At 38.8% G+C, this 17,545-nt stretch overlaps 1 protein-coding gene across 1 annotated transcript; it reads right to left on the bottom strand.

The window, feature by feature from the left end:
• Nucleotides 1-2,069: 2,069 nt before the first annotated feature.
• On the bottom strand, nt 2,070-15,854 carry LOC306861775 (sialic acid-binding Ig-like lectin 10). Its single transcript, XM_079404246.1, has 11 exons — nt 15,772-15,854; nt 14,520-14,583; nt 14,000-14,363; nt 13,541-13,861; nt 13,186-13,449; nt 7,412-7,675; nt 6,632-6,898; nt 5,737-6,024; nt 4,564-4,651; nt 3,876-3,942; nt 2,070-3,796 (listed from the first exon to the last, which is right to left on the bottom strand). Exons 3-11 carry the CDS (start codon nt 14,229-14,231, stop codon nt 3,428-3,430), a joined length of 2,160 nt encoding a protein of 719 aa, XP_079260372.1. The 5' UTR covers nt 14,232-14,363; nt 14,520-14,583; nt 15,772-15,854; the 3' UTR covers nt 2,070-3,427.
• Between the last annotated feature and the right edge of the window lie 1,691 nt (nt 15,855-17,545).

A 17,545-nucleotide genomic window follows, 5' to 3' on the forward strand; every position in this document is an offset into this window, starting at 1 on the left:
AACAGTTGAAGTGATTGCGCCGGAGCGCGCACACACACACACACACACACACATCCGCAACTTGACAGCGCGGTTGGTACTTTATCAAAATAAAATACAGTGAGCCAAACATCAGTGCACCCGCCTCTGTGTCTCCGTTGGAACGCGACTGAAGAACAAAGCCTATAATTTACATAATAAAAAATAGTTTACGCATAGATATTTTATTTAAATAGAACGCATTCAGATACATTACATCGCAAATATGGAAATATTATGGAATATTTGAATTTTTGTGCCGAATGAGAGAGGTAGGATACACGAGCACAAAGCCACATTTCGCAAACAGTTGAGTGCACATGCATTTAAAGTATACTCAGTGTATGTGAGAGACGCGTTCAGAATCAGCACACGGTCACCGCAACTCATGGTTAAGGCTAGAAGGGATACCTACGGCGCTATTCTGTACTCTTTGGCTACATGGCATTCGCTGTTCTTCTGCTGGTGGTTATCAAACAGCGTTGCATTGCTGCGGGAGCCTCCTTCTATATTGAGGGGGAATTGCCTGTATTCGTCGTAAGGCCTCATGCACCGAGATGCCCGTACCGTTACGATTCGGTACAAATACATGTACCGTATATTTATACCTCTACACATATGCATTCTTTATTCTTATATACCTACATTCTAACTCATACATATATATATATATATATATATATATATATATATATATATATATATACTGTATATATGTGTGTGTGACCATGGACCTCAAAACCAGTCATAAGTGTCAATTTTTCAAAATTGAAAGGAAACATAAATAATCTTTCCATTTATGTATGGTTTGTTATGATAGGACAATATTTGACCGAGGCGTCGCACCCATGGGGGATGTGTTTTAACACCAACACTTTTCCCGGTGAGAGGGTTCAACACCCGCACTTTTTCTGCAGTTTTTCCGCAGTTTTGCACAAACGCCTTCCAGCAGTCGCTCCTCTGTTTCTCTGTGGGTGAAAATGCCTTGTTGATGCTAGAGGTCAGAGGAGAATGGGCCGACTGATTCAAGCTGAAAGAAGAGCAACTTTGACTGAAATAACCACTCGTTACAACCGAGGTATGCAGCACAGCATTTGTGAAGCCACAACACGCACAACCTTGAGGCGGATGGGCTACAACAGCAAGACCCCACCGGGTACCACTCATCTCCACTACAAATAGGAAAAAGAGGCTACAATTTGCACGAGCTCACCAAAATTGGACGGTTGAAGACTGGAAAAATGTTGCCTGGTCTTATGAGTCTCGATTTCTGTTGAGACATTCAGATGGTAGAGTCAGAATTTGGCGTAAACAGAATGAGAACATGGATCCATCATGCCTTGTTACCACTGTGCAGGCTGGTGGTGGTGGTGTAATGGTGTGGGGGATGTTTTCTTGGCACACTTTAGGCCCCTTAGTGCCAATTGGGCATCGTTTAAATGCCACAGCCTACCTGAGCATTGTTTCTGACCATGTCCATCCCTTTATGACCACCATGTACCCATCCTCTGATGGCTACTTCCAGCAGGATAATGCACCATGTCACAAAGCTCGAATCATTTCAAATTGGTTTCTTGAACATGATAATGAGTTTACTGTACTAAAATGGCCCCCACAGTCACCAGATCTCAACCCAGTAGAGCATCTTTGGGATGTGGTGGAACGGGAGCTTCATGCCCTGGATGTGCATCCCACAAATCGCCATCAACTGCAAGATGCTATCCTATCAATATGGGCCAACATTTCTAAAAAATGTTTTCAGCACCTTGTTGAATCAGTGCCACGTAGAATTAAGACAGTTCTGAAGGCGAAAGGGGGTCAAACACAGTATTAGTATGGTGCTCCTAATAATCCTTTAGGTGAGTGTATATGGGTTTGGTCCCCCTGGTGGGCGATATGGCAAAAATATCACAATTCTTTGTCATGTTGGTTTTTCTATCTTGCAAGCTGTTTGAGCATTACAGCCAAACTAATTTCCCTATTATAAAGGTAAAGCCTTTCAAGGTAACAAAATATTAAAAAGTATGGTGGATATTTAGGCCAAAGTGGGTGAAGATAAATCGTTGTCTTTATTTTATCTTTGTTATTAAAAAAATTAGAGCAAAGATATACATTACAAATACACATAATATACAAATAAAATAAACCATGTTTTATTTTCAGGTAGGCTACAATAGGTGTATTTAGCAGGAGCATTCAAGAAACTGTATGAACAAATATAAAAATTAAATTCCTATTAAAGCAACTGTATTAAAGTTTTTCAGTCAAGAGTAGCGAGTGATTTTACTCTTTGTATTCGGTGTTTTATTAACATTAATGGAATAATTCACCCACAAATTAGTGTTTTATTATTCATACCTTCATTTACTCAAAAGTTGTTTTAAGCCTGAATGAGTTTCTTTCTTCTGCTAAACATAAATGCTATTTTGAAGAAGGTGGAAAACCAATCAGTTGCTGGTCCACAGTGACTTCCATAGTATTTTTTTCCCTACTGTTATAGTCAAGGTGGGCCAGCAACTGTTTGGTTACCCAGATTCTTCAAAATATCTTCTTTTGTGTTCAGCACAGAAATTAATACAGGTTTGGGACAACATGTGAGTGAGAAAATATTGACAGAAATAAAATTTTATGGTGCAGTTCATGTCATCTTCCCTCTCATTAAACTATGCCAGGTCCTTTACTGCAAAAACACCGTCACTGCGACACTCTAAAGTGATGAAACTATGGCGCCATGTACTTTTTTTAAACCATTTTTATAGGTTTCACGTTATATTGTGATCAGGTACTGCAGTCCTTGTTGTCCACGTCTTCCAAGCCATTGTTTCTGCCATAATCCCTTTTGTTGTGGTTTCTTCTTTCTTTCGGATAAAATAACTGCACAGACCAATTGGCCAGTTGATCGTCCATTCTTGAAAAAATGGCCTATCATCTTTGTAATTTCTCGCGAGAATTTATTAGAGAACACACATTTACGCCCCTGAAAATAGTCATAAAAACAATAGATTTTGAATAAGAAATAAAAGACATGGTGTATAATAAAATACATAATAAAAATTAATTAATGCAGGACTGAATTACAGGTAATAATGGTGTAAATAATGTATTTGCTTTTTTTACCCTCAAAGTGCCGGTACCCATTGACATGCATTTTATGAATCATCAAGGAGCTCAAATTCTTTACTGTTCTACATGAAAAAAAGTCAACTACATCTTGGATGACCTGAGGGTGAGTAAATTAAATAGCCTTTTTGGGCAAACTACCCTGTTAAAACACTGAGAAAAAAAAAAAAAAAACTTTTTTGACAAGAAAGTCAGTCCTATAGCTTTGAAAGAACATCATTTTTGGATGAACAATCTCTTAAGTCGCTCTAAAAATCCCTGTGGAGTTCAAAGATTTGAAGGTTTTGGTTCAGTTTTGCTCTTCAGCATCATCTGCACTGACCAGCGGTTCCTTCTGTCTGTAGCGATGGCTGGTGTTTTCATAAATCACGTCTTCTGATGCCGTGTCCGTAATCTCTGCTGTCATGTCTTGTTTTTTGGGCTCTGTCTCAGATGTTGAGGTGTTGTTCTCTGTGTCTGTGGCTCCTACAGGACGATGTCGGACCGTAGCGTATTCACTGGTCAGTGAGGTGATGCCCCTGATCTCTCCTGACGGCGGTTCAGTGTTTGTGAAGTCGATGGAGGAATAATGAAGAGATTCTGGTGCACTCGGTGCGATGGATGACAGCATGCCGTTATTGCCGTAAACAAACTGGCAGTCATTATCCAGAGCAACGGCCTGATGGAGAAGAAACAGCTAAATGAGTGAAGATCTGCTGAACGACTGTCTGTAATGTCTTTGAGAATTAATTACTCACTGTTTCAGTCAGAATGAGTCCAGATGTGTTGCATTGTCTGGTTTCTGAAGGTTTTTCTTTCCTTCTTCTGAAAAACATGTTTTTAGATCATAAAAAAATTATGCTAATACAATATCAGAATCACAATCATAAAACCATTAAATTTTTTTACGTTTAATTACTTTCATTTTAACTTGCTGTACTAAAATAACTCAAATTGAAATAAAAATTTATGAAAACTTTATAGACATTTAAAAACCACAAACCCATTAAAATGACCAAAACACTTTCTTTTGTCATTTTTATCTCTTTTTTTTTTTTTTGTAAAATGAATTTTGTTTGGATTTTAATTTTGGTTACTTTAGAACTTTTTATTATTATTGTATTTTTATTTTGTTTGTTTATTTGATTTGATATTATTTTATTTAAAATTCTTTTTATTTCATTTTTTTTAAAGGTTTTTTCCGTTTTTAAAATAATAACCCTGCTTTAAGCTGAATATGTCTAAAAACATTTATCACAATAGCTGAAAAAATCTGTTTAACATTGACATAATCGAAAGGCAACTGCAAATCACACATATGTATGCATCCAATTTGCAGTTGCAAATATGAATTGTATTATTTTTGAATATTGTCCAGAATATAATTCTGTGTAAAATCTTATTTTCTTGATGTTTTCTTATTCCTAAAAGGGCATTTGTACACACCGTTCATAGCAGAGCGTTAAGATGCACACAATCATCATCACTGAGACGCCAACAGCAGCTCCGAGCAGCACCGACAGAAGATGGAAACCTGGAAAGCAGCGTTTAATTGCACAGAGGTCAGTCTTTCATAGTTTAGGAGATCTCACTCTCATTTAACCTGTTAACTGTCACCCGTCCCCTCACCGGGACACCTAAATTTACTTCACTATTTTACAATTAAATCCTAATCTAATCAAACTATACAAACGATATATCATTGGAAATGTCTAAGACTCCTAAATAGATATTGTTCCACCTTTTTTGTTAAAAAATTATGTAGGAAACTAATGGATTAATTTATGACAAGAGTGCACCTGAAAAATCTACATCATAACAGGAGTTCTGACATTTTTCCTAGTTGCCTTTTTCCCTCTCACGCTTTAGAAATCATAAGAAATGATATAGTTGAAAACTTAAAATCTCAAAATTCATCCTTTGAAACCCATTTTAAAATCAGACATTGCATTACCATGGAAATGGTACATAAAAATCATGTTACAAAATGTTTTCGTTCATGAATTATAAACATTTAAGTTTGAATAGTGTTCTATAATCTCTATGTTCAAAACTGTGAGTGACAGTTAAGGGGTTTTAACTATCTCAGATGTTTCTCTAAAAACAGACCCAAATGCAACCTTCCTGTAGTATGGAGCTGTAAAAGGAACAGCTCAGATTATCTGATCCCGGATTTGTGAGAAATATTTGAGTTGAGTTGAAACTTGTATGTCATGTATTTAAATATATTTGTATTTACACATTTGAAATTACAATTTAGTACAATGAAAATATATTAACTTTAAAGTTCTTTATTTTTTATTTAAGTTTTATTAATTTTAGAACATCAAGTTAAACTAAATTAAAATGAAAAATGATGCCTTGGCAACTAGCTTAAATAAAAAGCGTTTTTATTTTTCATTACAGTGAACGTTTATTTTTAATAAAAAATGTTGCTTCCGTTTTAGTTAACTATAATAGCCCTGTATTGAATAACACACTACAGTTCATCTTATAGTCAAATATGTGCGTTAGTCAACACATTGAAATAAGAAAAGAAGCACACTTCTTTTTCACAAGGGTAAAGACATCATTTGTGGTCTTGTCGATCAGATAAAGCTGTTGTTTTGTGTTTCTCACTTGTGTCTTGTGTTGGTGGGAGGGGCTGAAACTGTTGACTTGCTTTGCCGTAAGTGTTTGCGCTGAAACACTGCAGGACGTCCGTGTCTGTGAGGGACTGACGAGTGGTCAGGACGCTCTTCACTCCTGTGCTTCCTAACATCTCCTCACTGATGGACGTTTCTGTAGAGTTAGCGAGCACATGTCCAGACAGATGCCACTCTAGTGTAGGGCAGGGATTCCCATGAGCCTCACAGACACACGCAGTTACACTGTTTCGGCTACAAGAGCTGGAGATTGTGGGCGCAACTGAAAGAGAGAACATGAATGTTATGATAAAGATGATCCTGATGGTCTCTGCAGTGTAAAACATGTTTGTTATTTTAATGATAAAATGCTAAAATAGCCACAATAAAAACACGTTAATTGGTTAACAGCAAGTTATATATCATGAAAACTAATAAATCTAACAGGACATTTCATGTATTTAAATATATTTGTGTTTATACATTTGAAATGAAGAAGTTGCAATACAATATATAAATTTTATATTAGTTATATATTCATATTAATTTTAAATGTAATATTGAATTAATGTTAATTTTGTACCACTGAGATACTAGTTTTTATTAATATTTTGAAACTGTTTTTATTTTTATATATTTTAGTTAAAGTTTGAGTAATTTTGTCATGGTTTTGTCATTTTGACTGCTAAAGTAAGTATGTGATTCTTGCATGCTCTTGTGGTAAAATTGTAACTTTTTCATGTAAATTTATTTTCATCATAAACAATGCACTTTGCATTTAAATGCAATTAAATCTCTAGAGCACTGTTGTATTGTACTATATTCACAGTATTTATGTTATCAGGAATCAGATTGATGGCGGAGCAGTAATTTGAGGTGTCAGTACTCACACTGAACGTCCAGTTGAAATTTTGCATTGTGTTGGCCATGCTGGTTTTGAGCATTACAGCCATACCATGCGCCGTATGTAGGGTTTGTCACGATGTAGGTGTGATTATATCCAGTCTGGAGGAGCTCAAATTGAGATCCAGTCTCTCTGTACCAGGTGTAGTTGAGCTCTGCTGGGTTTGCATCGGTCCTGCAATTCAGAGTCACTGGTTTGCCCTCCATCACTGAGCTGGAGGGAAACGCTGACAACGATGTGTTTTTTGGGGCATCTGATGAAAAAAAAGTTGTGCGATGTAGAATGTGTGGTTTACAGTTCAGGATTTGAAAGGCTGCCGGTTTAAACCTCTCTATTTTACAGGTTTCAGATGCAGGCAACGTGTTGAAGTATGTGTGCAAATATCTACAGTAGGCCACAACACTAACAAAACACCACATGTCTGTATTTTACCAATTACCTGTTCAGTTCACACTAGCTGTGTGTAGAAGTTTAAGTCTACTGTGCTAAAACAGCACAAACACAGTGAGAAATATGATCATTTGTAGTATATGTCTTTGTCAGTGTAAGTCGGACAGAGACTGTCTTTCATTTATCTAGACCAAACAGTCTGAATTGAGACGTTCTGGATGTCCAGAAGAATAACAAATACTCGCACTGGATTTCACAGTATTTGGTATTATGACTATTTTTTAGACTTTCAAAATAAAGACATCACCTATAAAATAACAGTAATGGAAGTATGGGAAATATATGTTAGCAATTAGTTAAGACTCTTAATACTCACACTGGACGTCCAGCAGCACTGATGTGTTCTGAGTGCCGTGTTTGTTCTCAGCTCTACAGTAGTATCGTCCGCTGTGTGTCAGGTTGATGTTGTTGATGATCAGGTTTGGTCCGGTCTGAACTGGATTCAGGAGGTCTTCAGTGTCTCTGTACCAGGTGTAGTTCACTGCTGGGTTTGCATCACTGCTGCAGCTCAGAGTCACTGAACGACCCTCCAGAACTAAACCAGCTGGGTTTACATGTGCAGATGTGCTTTTAGGAGCATCTGATGCAAGAGAAAATTTAGGCTGTCACAATTTATAGAATTATTATTTTACACATTTTTTAAATAATTGTAATGTTGTTGTTAGGCTGATACCATTTGCCTGGACCGAAACGAGGACCACAGTCTGAAAAGACAAAGAACTCTTTGAAAGAACGAGAATCAACATCTGAACTCTATCTCACAAGCCTGATCCTCATTCAAGACAACACACCCAACTGAGAGAGAAAAGTTTCACACGTTTTGTATGATTCTCCTACTTCCTTTATTCACTCTCCCCCTCTCTCTCCTCATTTCCATCTGAACACAGGACACTACAGAGGTCACCGAAAACACTTTTCTTAATCAGATTATAACAATGCAACTGTTTCATGTTTAATGTCGTTTGAAATCAGGGCCGCTGCTGGCCAAATGTGTGCCCTAAGCAGAATTGTATTGTTGTGCCCCCTCCCCCAAATATTATGGATGTAAAAAAATGTTTTTTAAAAACCTACTAGGGTCAAAACAGAACTTTATAAAAGTAAATAAATAAATTGTAATTAAATTTTATTATTTACAAATTAAAATTGTAGCTCTGATTTAGTCTCAAGCATTAAGAAATCACACAAAAGAAAATTAAGCATGTCATGAATCTAGTCTATGAACTTCCATTCACTCACCACCAGAGGTCACTCGTTCACCACATGGACTCTTGCACCACACTAACTGTTGCACGCCAACTCAGACTACAATTCCCATCATCCATTTCACTGACGACACACAGCTGATTGCACTGATCACACAGCTGATTGCACTGATCACACACCCTACATAAACCATGGACTTCCTCTCCCTCTCTGCCGAGTATTGTATTGCGTTTATCACTCCCCTAGTGTTAGCTGCCTTACCGAGCCATTCTGTGTTTTTCTGTTAAGTTCCAGTATTGTTCTGCATTTATAACTCTCCTAGTTCTAGCTGCAATACGGAACCCTCTTTGTTGTCTTAGTCTTGCCTTGCCTTGTGTTTTTTCTAGTGTTTCGATTCTTGCCTGTGTTTCCTGGATTAACCCTTTGCCTTGCTGTTCGGACTCTGTTTGCGCCTCTCTTGGACCACTGCTTGTTTACCTGGATTATCTCTCTGCCTCACCCTGTTGGATATTGTTCGCCGATCAAAGACCCACGCTTGTTCTAGGAATACTCTTGTTCAAGATTTCAAGATTTTTTATTTGTCACATACACAATTATACAGAGTATAACCAGCAGTGAAATGTAAGTCAGGTCCGATCCAAGGACAGTGCAATTATAAAGAATACAAAACACCGAATGTACATAAATATTAAGAAAAAGAAAAGTAGAAAAAAATAAAAAGAATAAAATAAAATAAAATAAAAGATAAGATAAACAAAAATATAAATATAAATGTGCAGGTCAGTATGTTTGTTGACTTAAATAGTACTATAAGAAGGAATGTGCAAAAGAATGTGCAAAAAGTTGTACAGGGTATGTACATAGCAGCAATACGAGGTAGAAAAAAATTATGAATAACTTATTGATATAGTGATATTTACATGTCATGTGAGTCATGTGATGTTATGACACGGAGTTAGAGTTTAGGAACCTGATGGCCAGGGGGAAGAAGCTCCTCCTAAGTCTCTCAGTTTTTGACATCAGGCTACGGAAGCGCTTGCCAGATGGAAGCAAAGTGAATAGACGGTTACCAGGGTGATTTGAGTCCTTGATGATTTTGACAGCTCTACTTTTGCAGCGTTTGAGGTAGATGTCCTGCATAGAGGGGAGAGCAGACCCTGAGATGCGCTCAGCTAAGCGCATAACTCTCTGTAGTGCTTTGCAGTCCTGATTGGAGCTGTTTCCATACCACACTGAGATGCACTGAGTCAATACACTTTCTATGGTCCCTGAATAGAAAGTTTTCAGGATTGCTGGTGAGACCCTGCATTTCCTCAGCTGTCGCAGATGGTACAGTCTTTGCCTGGCTTTCTTGACCTGTGTTTGGATGTGTGTAGTCCAAGTCAGGTTCTCAGAGATGTTTACACCGAGGTACTTGAAACTACTCACCTTCTCCACAGGGGTCCCACTGATCATAAGAGGCGTGTAGGGCCGCTGCTGTCTCTTCCTGAAGTCCATGATCAGCTCTTTAGTTTTCCTCACATTCAGAGAGAGACAGTTGTCCTGGCACCATGATGTGAGTCTTTCTACCTCATCCAAGTATGCGGTCTCATCATTGTTGGAAATGAGGCACAGAACCACAGTATCATCAGCGAATTTGATAATAGATGTGGAGCTGTGAGAGGACACGCAGTCATGCGTGTAGAGAGAGTAAAGCAGGGGACTCAGGACACAGCCCTGTGGGGCTCCTATGTTCAGAGTGATGGAGTTTGAGGTGAACTGACCAACTTTCACCACTTGAGGTCTTGCCGGTGAGGAAGTCTTGAATCCAGTCTCAGAGTGAGGAGTTTAGGCCGAGGTCTGTGAGTTTAGAAGCTAGCTCGATGGGGACTATAGTACTGAAAGCTGAGCTATAGTCAATGAATAGCAGCCTTACATAATACCCATTGTTGCTGTCCATGTGTGTGAGGGAAGAGTGGAGGACGTGAGAGATGGCATCGTCAGTAGATCTGTTTGGGCGATAGGCAAACTGAAGAGGGTCCAAAGTAACAGGGATGGAGGAGCAGATGTGGCTCTTTACAAGTCTCTCAAAAACCTTCATGACTATAGATGTGAGGGCAACTGGGCGATAGTCATTCAGGCAAGAGGGTTTTCTTTGGCACAGGGATAATGATGGATTTTTTGAATGAGGTGGGAACCACGGAGGTAGCAAGGGACTCATTAAAGATAGAAGTGAACAAACCAGCGAGCTGATCAGCGCAGGACCTCAGAACACGGCCGGTTATCCCATCAGGTCCGGCTGCTTTCCTGACATTCACTTTCTTTAGTGCCCTCCGAACCTCATCCTCCGACATGGTGATTACAGGATTATCGCTGCTCTGCCTGCTGCTTCTTGACACGCTGGTCGGCAGAGTCGTGCTGCCGCCGTTGTAATCGAAGCGGCCGTAGAAGGTGTTTAACTCGTCGGCCAGCAACAAATCTGCTCTCACCTTTGCGGAGGATTTGTTTCCAAAGGCACAGATGATCCTCAGACCCTGCCACATCCGTCGAGAGTCCTTGAGTTGGAAATGAGACTCAATTCTCTCTCTATATCGGTGTTTGGTAGCTCTTACTGCGTGTCGGAGAGCATAACACGATGCTTTGTACTCGCTCATATTCCCGGTCAGAAGAGCCTCATTGTAAGAGCCTCACAGTGCGTTTGTTAACCGCAGCACGGATTGTTCTGTCCACCCACGGTTTCTGGTTGGAGAAGGTCCTTAGAGTTATTGTTTCAGTAGCTTGCTCAGTTAGCGTGTTTACAAAGCTTAATGCTACATCCGTGAACTCGCTGATGTCAGAAGAACTCGCCCAGAACATGTCCCAGTCGACATCATCAAAGTAAAGTAAAGTAAAGTAAAGTCGTGACGTATTGTCAAGTATGGTGACCCATACTCGAAATTGGTGCTCTGCGTTTAACCCATCCAAGTGCACACACACAGCAGTGAGTAGTGAACAAATGCACACACACACACACACACACACACCGTGAACACACACCCGGAGCAGTGGGCAGCCATGCTGCGGCGCCCGGGGAGCAGTTTGGGGTTCGGTGCCTTGCTCAAGGGCACCTCAGTCGTGGTATTGAGGGTGGAGAGAGCGCTGGACATTCCCTCCCCCCACCTACAATTCCTGCCGGCCGGGGGCTCGAACTCGCAACCTTTCGATTACGAGTCCGACTCTCTAACCATTAGGCCACGACTTCCCCATCAAGAGCCGCCTGTAGCATAGCTTCTGAGTGGGAGGACCAGCGCACCGGGGGTTCCTGAACGAGCCTTTGTTTATATTCCGGTGTGAGGAAAATGGCGGCATGGTCCGATTTGCCAAAAGCCGGTAGTGAGCGGGCTTTGTAGGCATTCTTGAACTGAGTGTAGCAGTGATCCAGTGTGTTTGGTCCTCTAGTTGGACAGGATACATGTTGATAAAAGTTTGGCATGACCTGCCTGAGGCTGGCTTTGTTGAAGTCTCCCGCGATGATAAAGGCAGTGTCAGGATGTTTGTTAATGTAGCCGCTGAGCACATCGTGAAGCTTAGACAAAGCCAAGCCGGTGTCTGCCTGTGGTGGAATGTACACAGCAGTAACAATGATCGATGAAAACCCCCGGGGCAGATAAAATGGGTGGCAAATAATGGAAAGATGTTCCAGATGAGGCGAGCAGGAACGTGACAGAATGGAGATATTCCTGGGATCACACCATTTCTTGTTGATCATGAAACACACTCCTCCACCCCTGGATTTACCGGCCTCTGCTGTTCTGTCCATCCGTAAAACAGAAAAGTTCTCACTCGGCATCACAGCAGTGTCCGGGACTGAGGGCGTAAACCATATTTCAGACAAACAAAGGATGTTACAGTCCCTTATGTCCCGTTGGAAACTAATCCTTGCTCTAAGATCGTCCATCTTATTCTCCAAGTATTGGACATTTGTGAGCAGAATGCTCGGAAGAGGAGGATTATGAGCCCTTTTCCTGAGTCTGTCTCAAATCCCAGCGCATTTCCCACGGCGTTTCATGATCCGTCGCCTCAGGGGGTTATTGTTTATCTCCGCGTTACGAAGAATCTCCAGTGGCCACGATGGATTCATGGATAAGGTGTCCTGGAACAGGTTAGTGTAGCGGTTTCCAATGTCCAAAAGTGTTTCTCTGTCATAAGTGAACAGTGTCGACGTAAAATGTGAAAAAAGAGAAAGTAAAAGTAAGTAAAAAAAGTACATAAAAGCACAATCTGAGCGGAGCGGCCTGGACGGCATCCGAACTCAGCTTGCGCCATCTTGTTTTTACCTTGTTTTTACCATCTTGTGCCTTGCCCGTGCCATACCTGTTCGCTGTTGTTTGATAATCCTGCCTGTTATTGACTGTTTATTAATAAAAGCTTGCACATGGATCCGCCCCGTTACAAAGCAGTTTTACTACAATAAAACCATGGTTCATTTTTGTAAGGTTTGTGATGTCCACATGTTTTTGAAGATAGAGGCTGTAGCATTTCTATCGCAAAAAGGTGTCAAAATGAAAGATTAAGTGGATATTTGAATTAGCCTAAATGTTTGGTCAATATAAAGGATTTGGTCGTCCTGAAAGTGTAAGTGTAACAGCAACAATTACCAGGCCTTTGGCGCCCTTTACTGGCATTTGTAAAAGTATGTAATGTAAATATCTAAATGGTTTATTTTGTATTACATTATGTATTTTAACAGTGTTTTGAAACCATATAATTATTAATTAACCAATCATTATTGCTTCATTTTTTACATTTAAACTGGATTTAAACAAGTACAATAATATTAAAGAATAAATAGAAGAATCAGATGTCTAGATACCTTAAGTCTAATATACTAATGATTGTGAATAAATTATCAAGACTCTTAATACTCACACTGGACGTCCAGCAGCACTGATGTGTTCTGAGTGCCGTGTTTGTTCTCAGCTCTACAGTAGTATCGTCCTCTGTGTGTCAGGTTGATGTTGTTGATGATCAGGTTTGGTCCGGTCTGAACTGGATTCAGGAGGTCTTCAGTGTCTCTGTACCAGGTGTAGTTCACTGCTGGGTTTGCATCACTGCTGCAGCTCAGAGTCACTGAACGACCCTCCAGAACTAAACCATCTGGATTTATCCTCACTGATGTGTTTTTAGGAGCATCTGATGAAAATCATTCAGGTTATTCTGTTATGCGTTATAGCACTAATTATAGATGATCATGGAGCACACATTGATATAATTCCTGTCTTACACTGAACTCGTAGCATTCGGGACTCTAGTGTTGTGTTCTTCTGCTGTAGCTGGTGTGTTGCAGTGCAGGTGAAAGTGACTCTGTGATGACGGTGAGAAACAGTGAAGTTCAGATCAGAGATGAGCTCAGTTTGGTTCTGATACTGCCGTTCTGTGACGTTATCATAGAGAGTCGAGCTCCATGTGAGAGATGGTGGACGAGACGGACAGAAGATCTTAGTAGAGCAGCGCAGAATCACTGAACTTCCCTCCATCACCTCCACCATCTCCATCACCTCCTGCTGATCCTTATAGACTCTCAGTGTGGGTTTGGGTGGAGATCCTGAAACACAAATAGTTATTACAAGATCATATGGATTATTATATCCAAAAACGAATGTTCATATTGTTCAGTAGTAGATTTCTTTTTAATGTGTGTCGAGTCACACTATAGAAGCAGCATGAAGAGTATGACACTCACCTGAGACGGCAATTTGAACTTGGGAGTGTTTAGGTTTTTTGAAGCTATACTTCACTTTATTATCTTCAAGTCTGAAGTAATATGACCCATTATGATTCTGAATGACATTATTGAAGCGTGTGCTGCAATTTTTCTGTGTAGCAGTGCCAAATATTTCTCCTTTTAACTGTCCAGTGTTGGGGCTGCTGGAGTCAAACACTTTAATTATAGGGTTTCCTTCTTTAAACCACATTCTCTTTGCACTATCAGAGAGTAAATATTCATATTGTTGATCAATATCAAATGTGCAGGGTATGAAGACACAGGATCCTTCTACAGCTTCTACTGTCTGCGGCAGAGTGATACTGAAGCCACAAAAAAACACCTAAAACGAACAGAAGGAAGTAATCATACAAAGTTAATATGCAGGACAAACTTCTGCAGCACTTATTGCTCTTCAATCTAGCAAAGGTAACATGGAAGTGCTTTCATAATAGAAATTAATCTTGTTAAAAAGAGGAATAATCTATAAGAATGAGACCTTGTATCAGAGATCCAGTGAGGAGGAACGTCACCAATGTTTCCATCATTTACATTCACGTCACCTTATAGAAGAATATACAAAGCATGTATATAAAAGTGACAATAAATGAGTTTCTTTTTGTGACTTGTGTATGAATTTATAGCTCTTATGTTCATATAAATAGATTACTTATTAATTTACTTAGATTAATTAATTTACTTGACATGTACACGGCCATTCTATATTGTGAAAGCTATACATATATATATATATATATAAACGATTGATTGCGATTAATCACATACAAAATAAAAGTTTTTGTTTGCTTAATATTTGTGACCCTGGACCACAAAAGCAGTCTTAAGTCGCTGGGGTATATTTGTAGCAATAGCCAACAATACATTGTATGGGTCAAAATTATCCATTTTTCTTTTATGCCAAAAATCATTAGGATATTAAGTAAAGATCATGTTCCATGAAGATATTTAATAAATTTCCTACTGTAAATATATCAAAACTTAATTTTTGATTAGTAATATGCATTGCTAAGAACTTAATTTGAACAACTTTAAAGGAGATTTTCTCAAAATTAGATTTTTTTTGCACCCTCAGATTCCAGATTTTCAAATAGTTGTATCTCAGACAAATATTGTCCTATCATAACAAACCATACATCAATGGAAAGATTATTTATTCAGCTTTCAGATGATTTTTAAAATCTCAATTTTTTAAAACTGATTATGACTGGTTTTGTTGTCCAGGTTCGCATATGTGTTTGTTCTGTGTATAGTTATGTATATATAAATATACACACATACAGTATATAGTTTGAAAATATTTACATGTGTTTACATGTCTATATTTATATTCATATAATTTACATTATAAATATATTTAATATATAAACATAAAATTTTTCTGAATGATTAATCACGATTGTTTGACAGCACTAATATATATACAGAGCTGGGTAGTAACTGATTACATGTAATCTGGATTAAGTAATCAGACTCCAAAAATGAAGTACTTGTAATTAGAGTAAATTACATTTTAAAATACTCGTAATCAGACTACAGTTACTTTTTTATGGATTACATGATCACATATTATTCACACAATAGGAATAAATAATTCATAATTCCTGGATTCTCTCTAATTCCTATTTTTCATCTTTTAAACAGGACATTCATGTTTCAAACCTTAGTGCTTTTAAATCTCAGAACTACAGGAGTAAGTATAAATTTTACTGTGTTTTGTGTAAATGACTTACCAGAGAAGAGAGTTGAAGATGACAGAAATCCTCTCGGAGCTAAAACTGATGCTTCTACACTGAATGGAGGAAGAACTGTGTGTGAAAACTTGGTCAAAAGTGACTCCCCACTTCCCCATTTGTCAGAACTCAGTTACAGTAGCCTGACTGTCTATGCAAATCAGTATATTATTTATATTTACTTGAAAACATTCATTGTGTTGTGAGATCCAGTGTTCCTGCTGATGTAGAAATAATTCTGTTCTTTTTTTTTCAATATCAGAATCACAAAATGTACTGTACAATTATAATCAATACTGAATCTATGTCTAAGAAGAGGATGGGTAAATATCATTAAAAGTTTTAAAGTGTATTTCCTTGGCTTTAGTCTAGTCACCTTTATTTATATAATGCTTTTTACAATACAGATTGTGTCAAAGCTGCTTTGCAATATTAAACAGGAAAATAGTGCGTTGATAATGCAAGAGGACAATAGCAAACACTCAATTTTTTCAGTTAAAGTCAGTTCATCATTGATTCAGTGATGTCATCGTAATACGTAATAAGGCTTTCAAACAGTATCTGTGCAATAAAGTCGACAATATTTCCAGAAATTAAAGGTGCCATAGAATGAAAAACTGTCTTTACCCTGGCATATTTAAATAATAACAGTTCTGTACATGGAAATGACATACAGTGAGCCTCAAACACCAGTTTCCTCCTTCATATGTAAATCTCGTGATTAAAAAAGACCACTGAAAAACAGGCGAATCAGAACATAACACCGACTGTGACGCAACAGTCGGGATCACTACGCCCCCAACATTTGCATAAACCCGCCCTTGTTCTAAGCCGGCCGAACCATCAGAAGCTCTGCAGGTATTGTAAATAAACAAGCGCGGACAACAGCGAAAATAACAAAATAAATGTTATGTTCCAGGCCGTGCAGGGGGTGTGAAGTGCAGGGATGGGTTGGTGTCTGTATTCAGAAAGGCACAGAAAGCAAATAACGCGAGCCACTAAAGGGACATGGTTAGCTCCTTGCTAGCGGTAGCCTGTTACAGTACATAAGATTTCACTCTCAGTAAGGAGAGATGAGGATGATGGCGAATGACTTACAGATCCTGAGCACCACTGGCAAGCATCTGATCTTGTGAAATGTGTGGTAAGTACTGTTGCTCCATAATGTAAACATAGTTTGTGTGATCGCGTCTCTTGAAAGTGAAACTATAACGCGATCGATGGATCGTTCAAAAGCAGTTTCAATGCCTCGCATATTAATAACGGCTCCCTGATGCCCGCGTTTTATATACAGTATAATTACCCGACGATATAACTGCGAGAGAAAGTATTTAAATATATATTTTCCTCCCTGTGCTTCCTTCTTGCTGATGAGCCGTACTGTGAAACAGCCAATCAGAGCAGAGCTCAACATTGAGCCGCACTGTGAAACAGCCAATCAGAGCAGAGCTCATTATTATTCATGACCCTGCCAAATAAGACAATAACAGACCGTTTCATTCTAGGGAGAAATCCTAGGGTTGTAAATGGACATGTAAAATCGTTTCTGGAGATTTTTTGCCCTTACCTAAGCCACATACCTTCTGTGTAGATATCAGAGAACAATTTAAAATACTGTATCAATGCATTCTATGGCACCTTTAATGAATTAACATTTATGCATTTGACATTAGGAGCATAGGTAGTAATTTGGATATATTTTTAAGATGGTACAAATGGTAAAAGTGTGGCTTTCAAAGGAAAGATTGCTATCAAACAGTACACCAAGGTTTCT

The sequence above is a fragment of the Barbus barbus genome, assembly GCF_936440315.1.
Source record: "Barbus barbus genome assembly, chromosome: 42".
In the NCBI taxonomy this organism is placed as follows: Eukaryota; Metazoa; Chordata; class Actinopteri; order Cypriniformes; family Cyprinidae; genus Barbus; species Barbus barbus.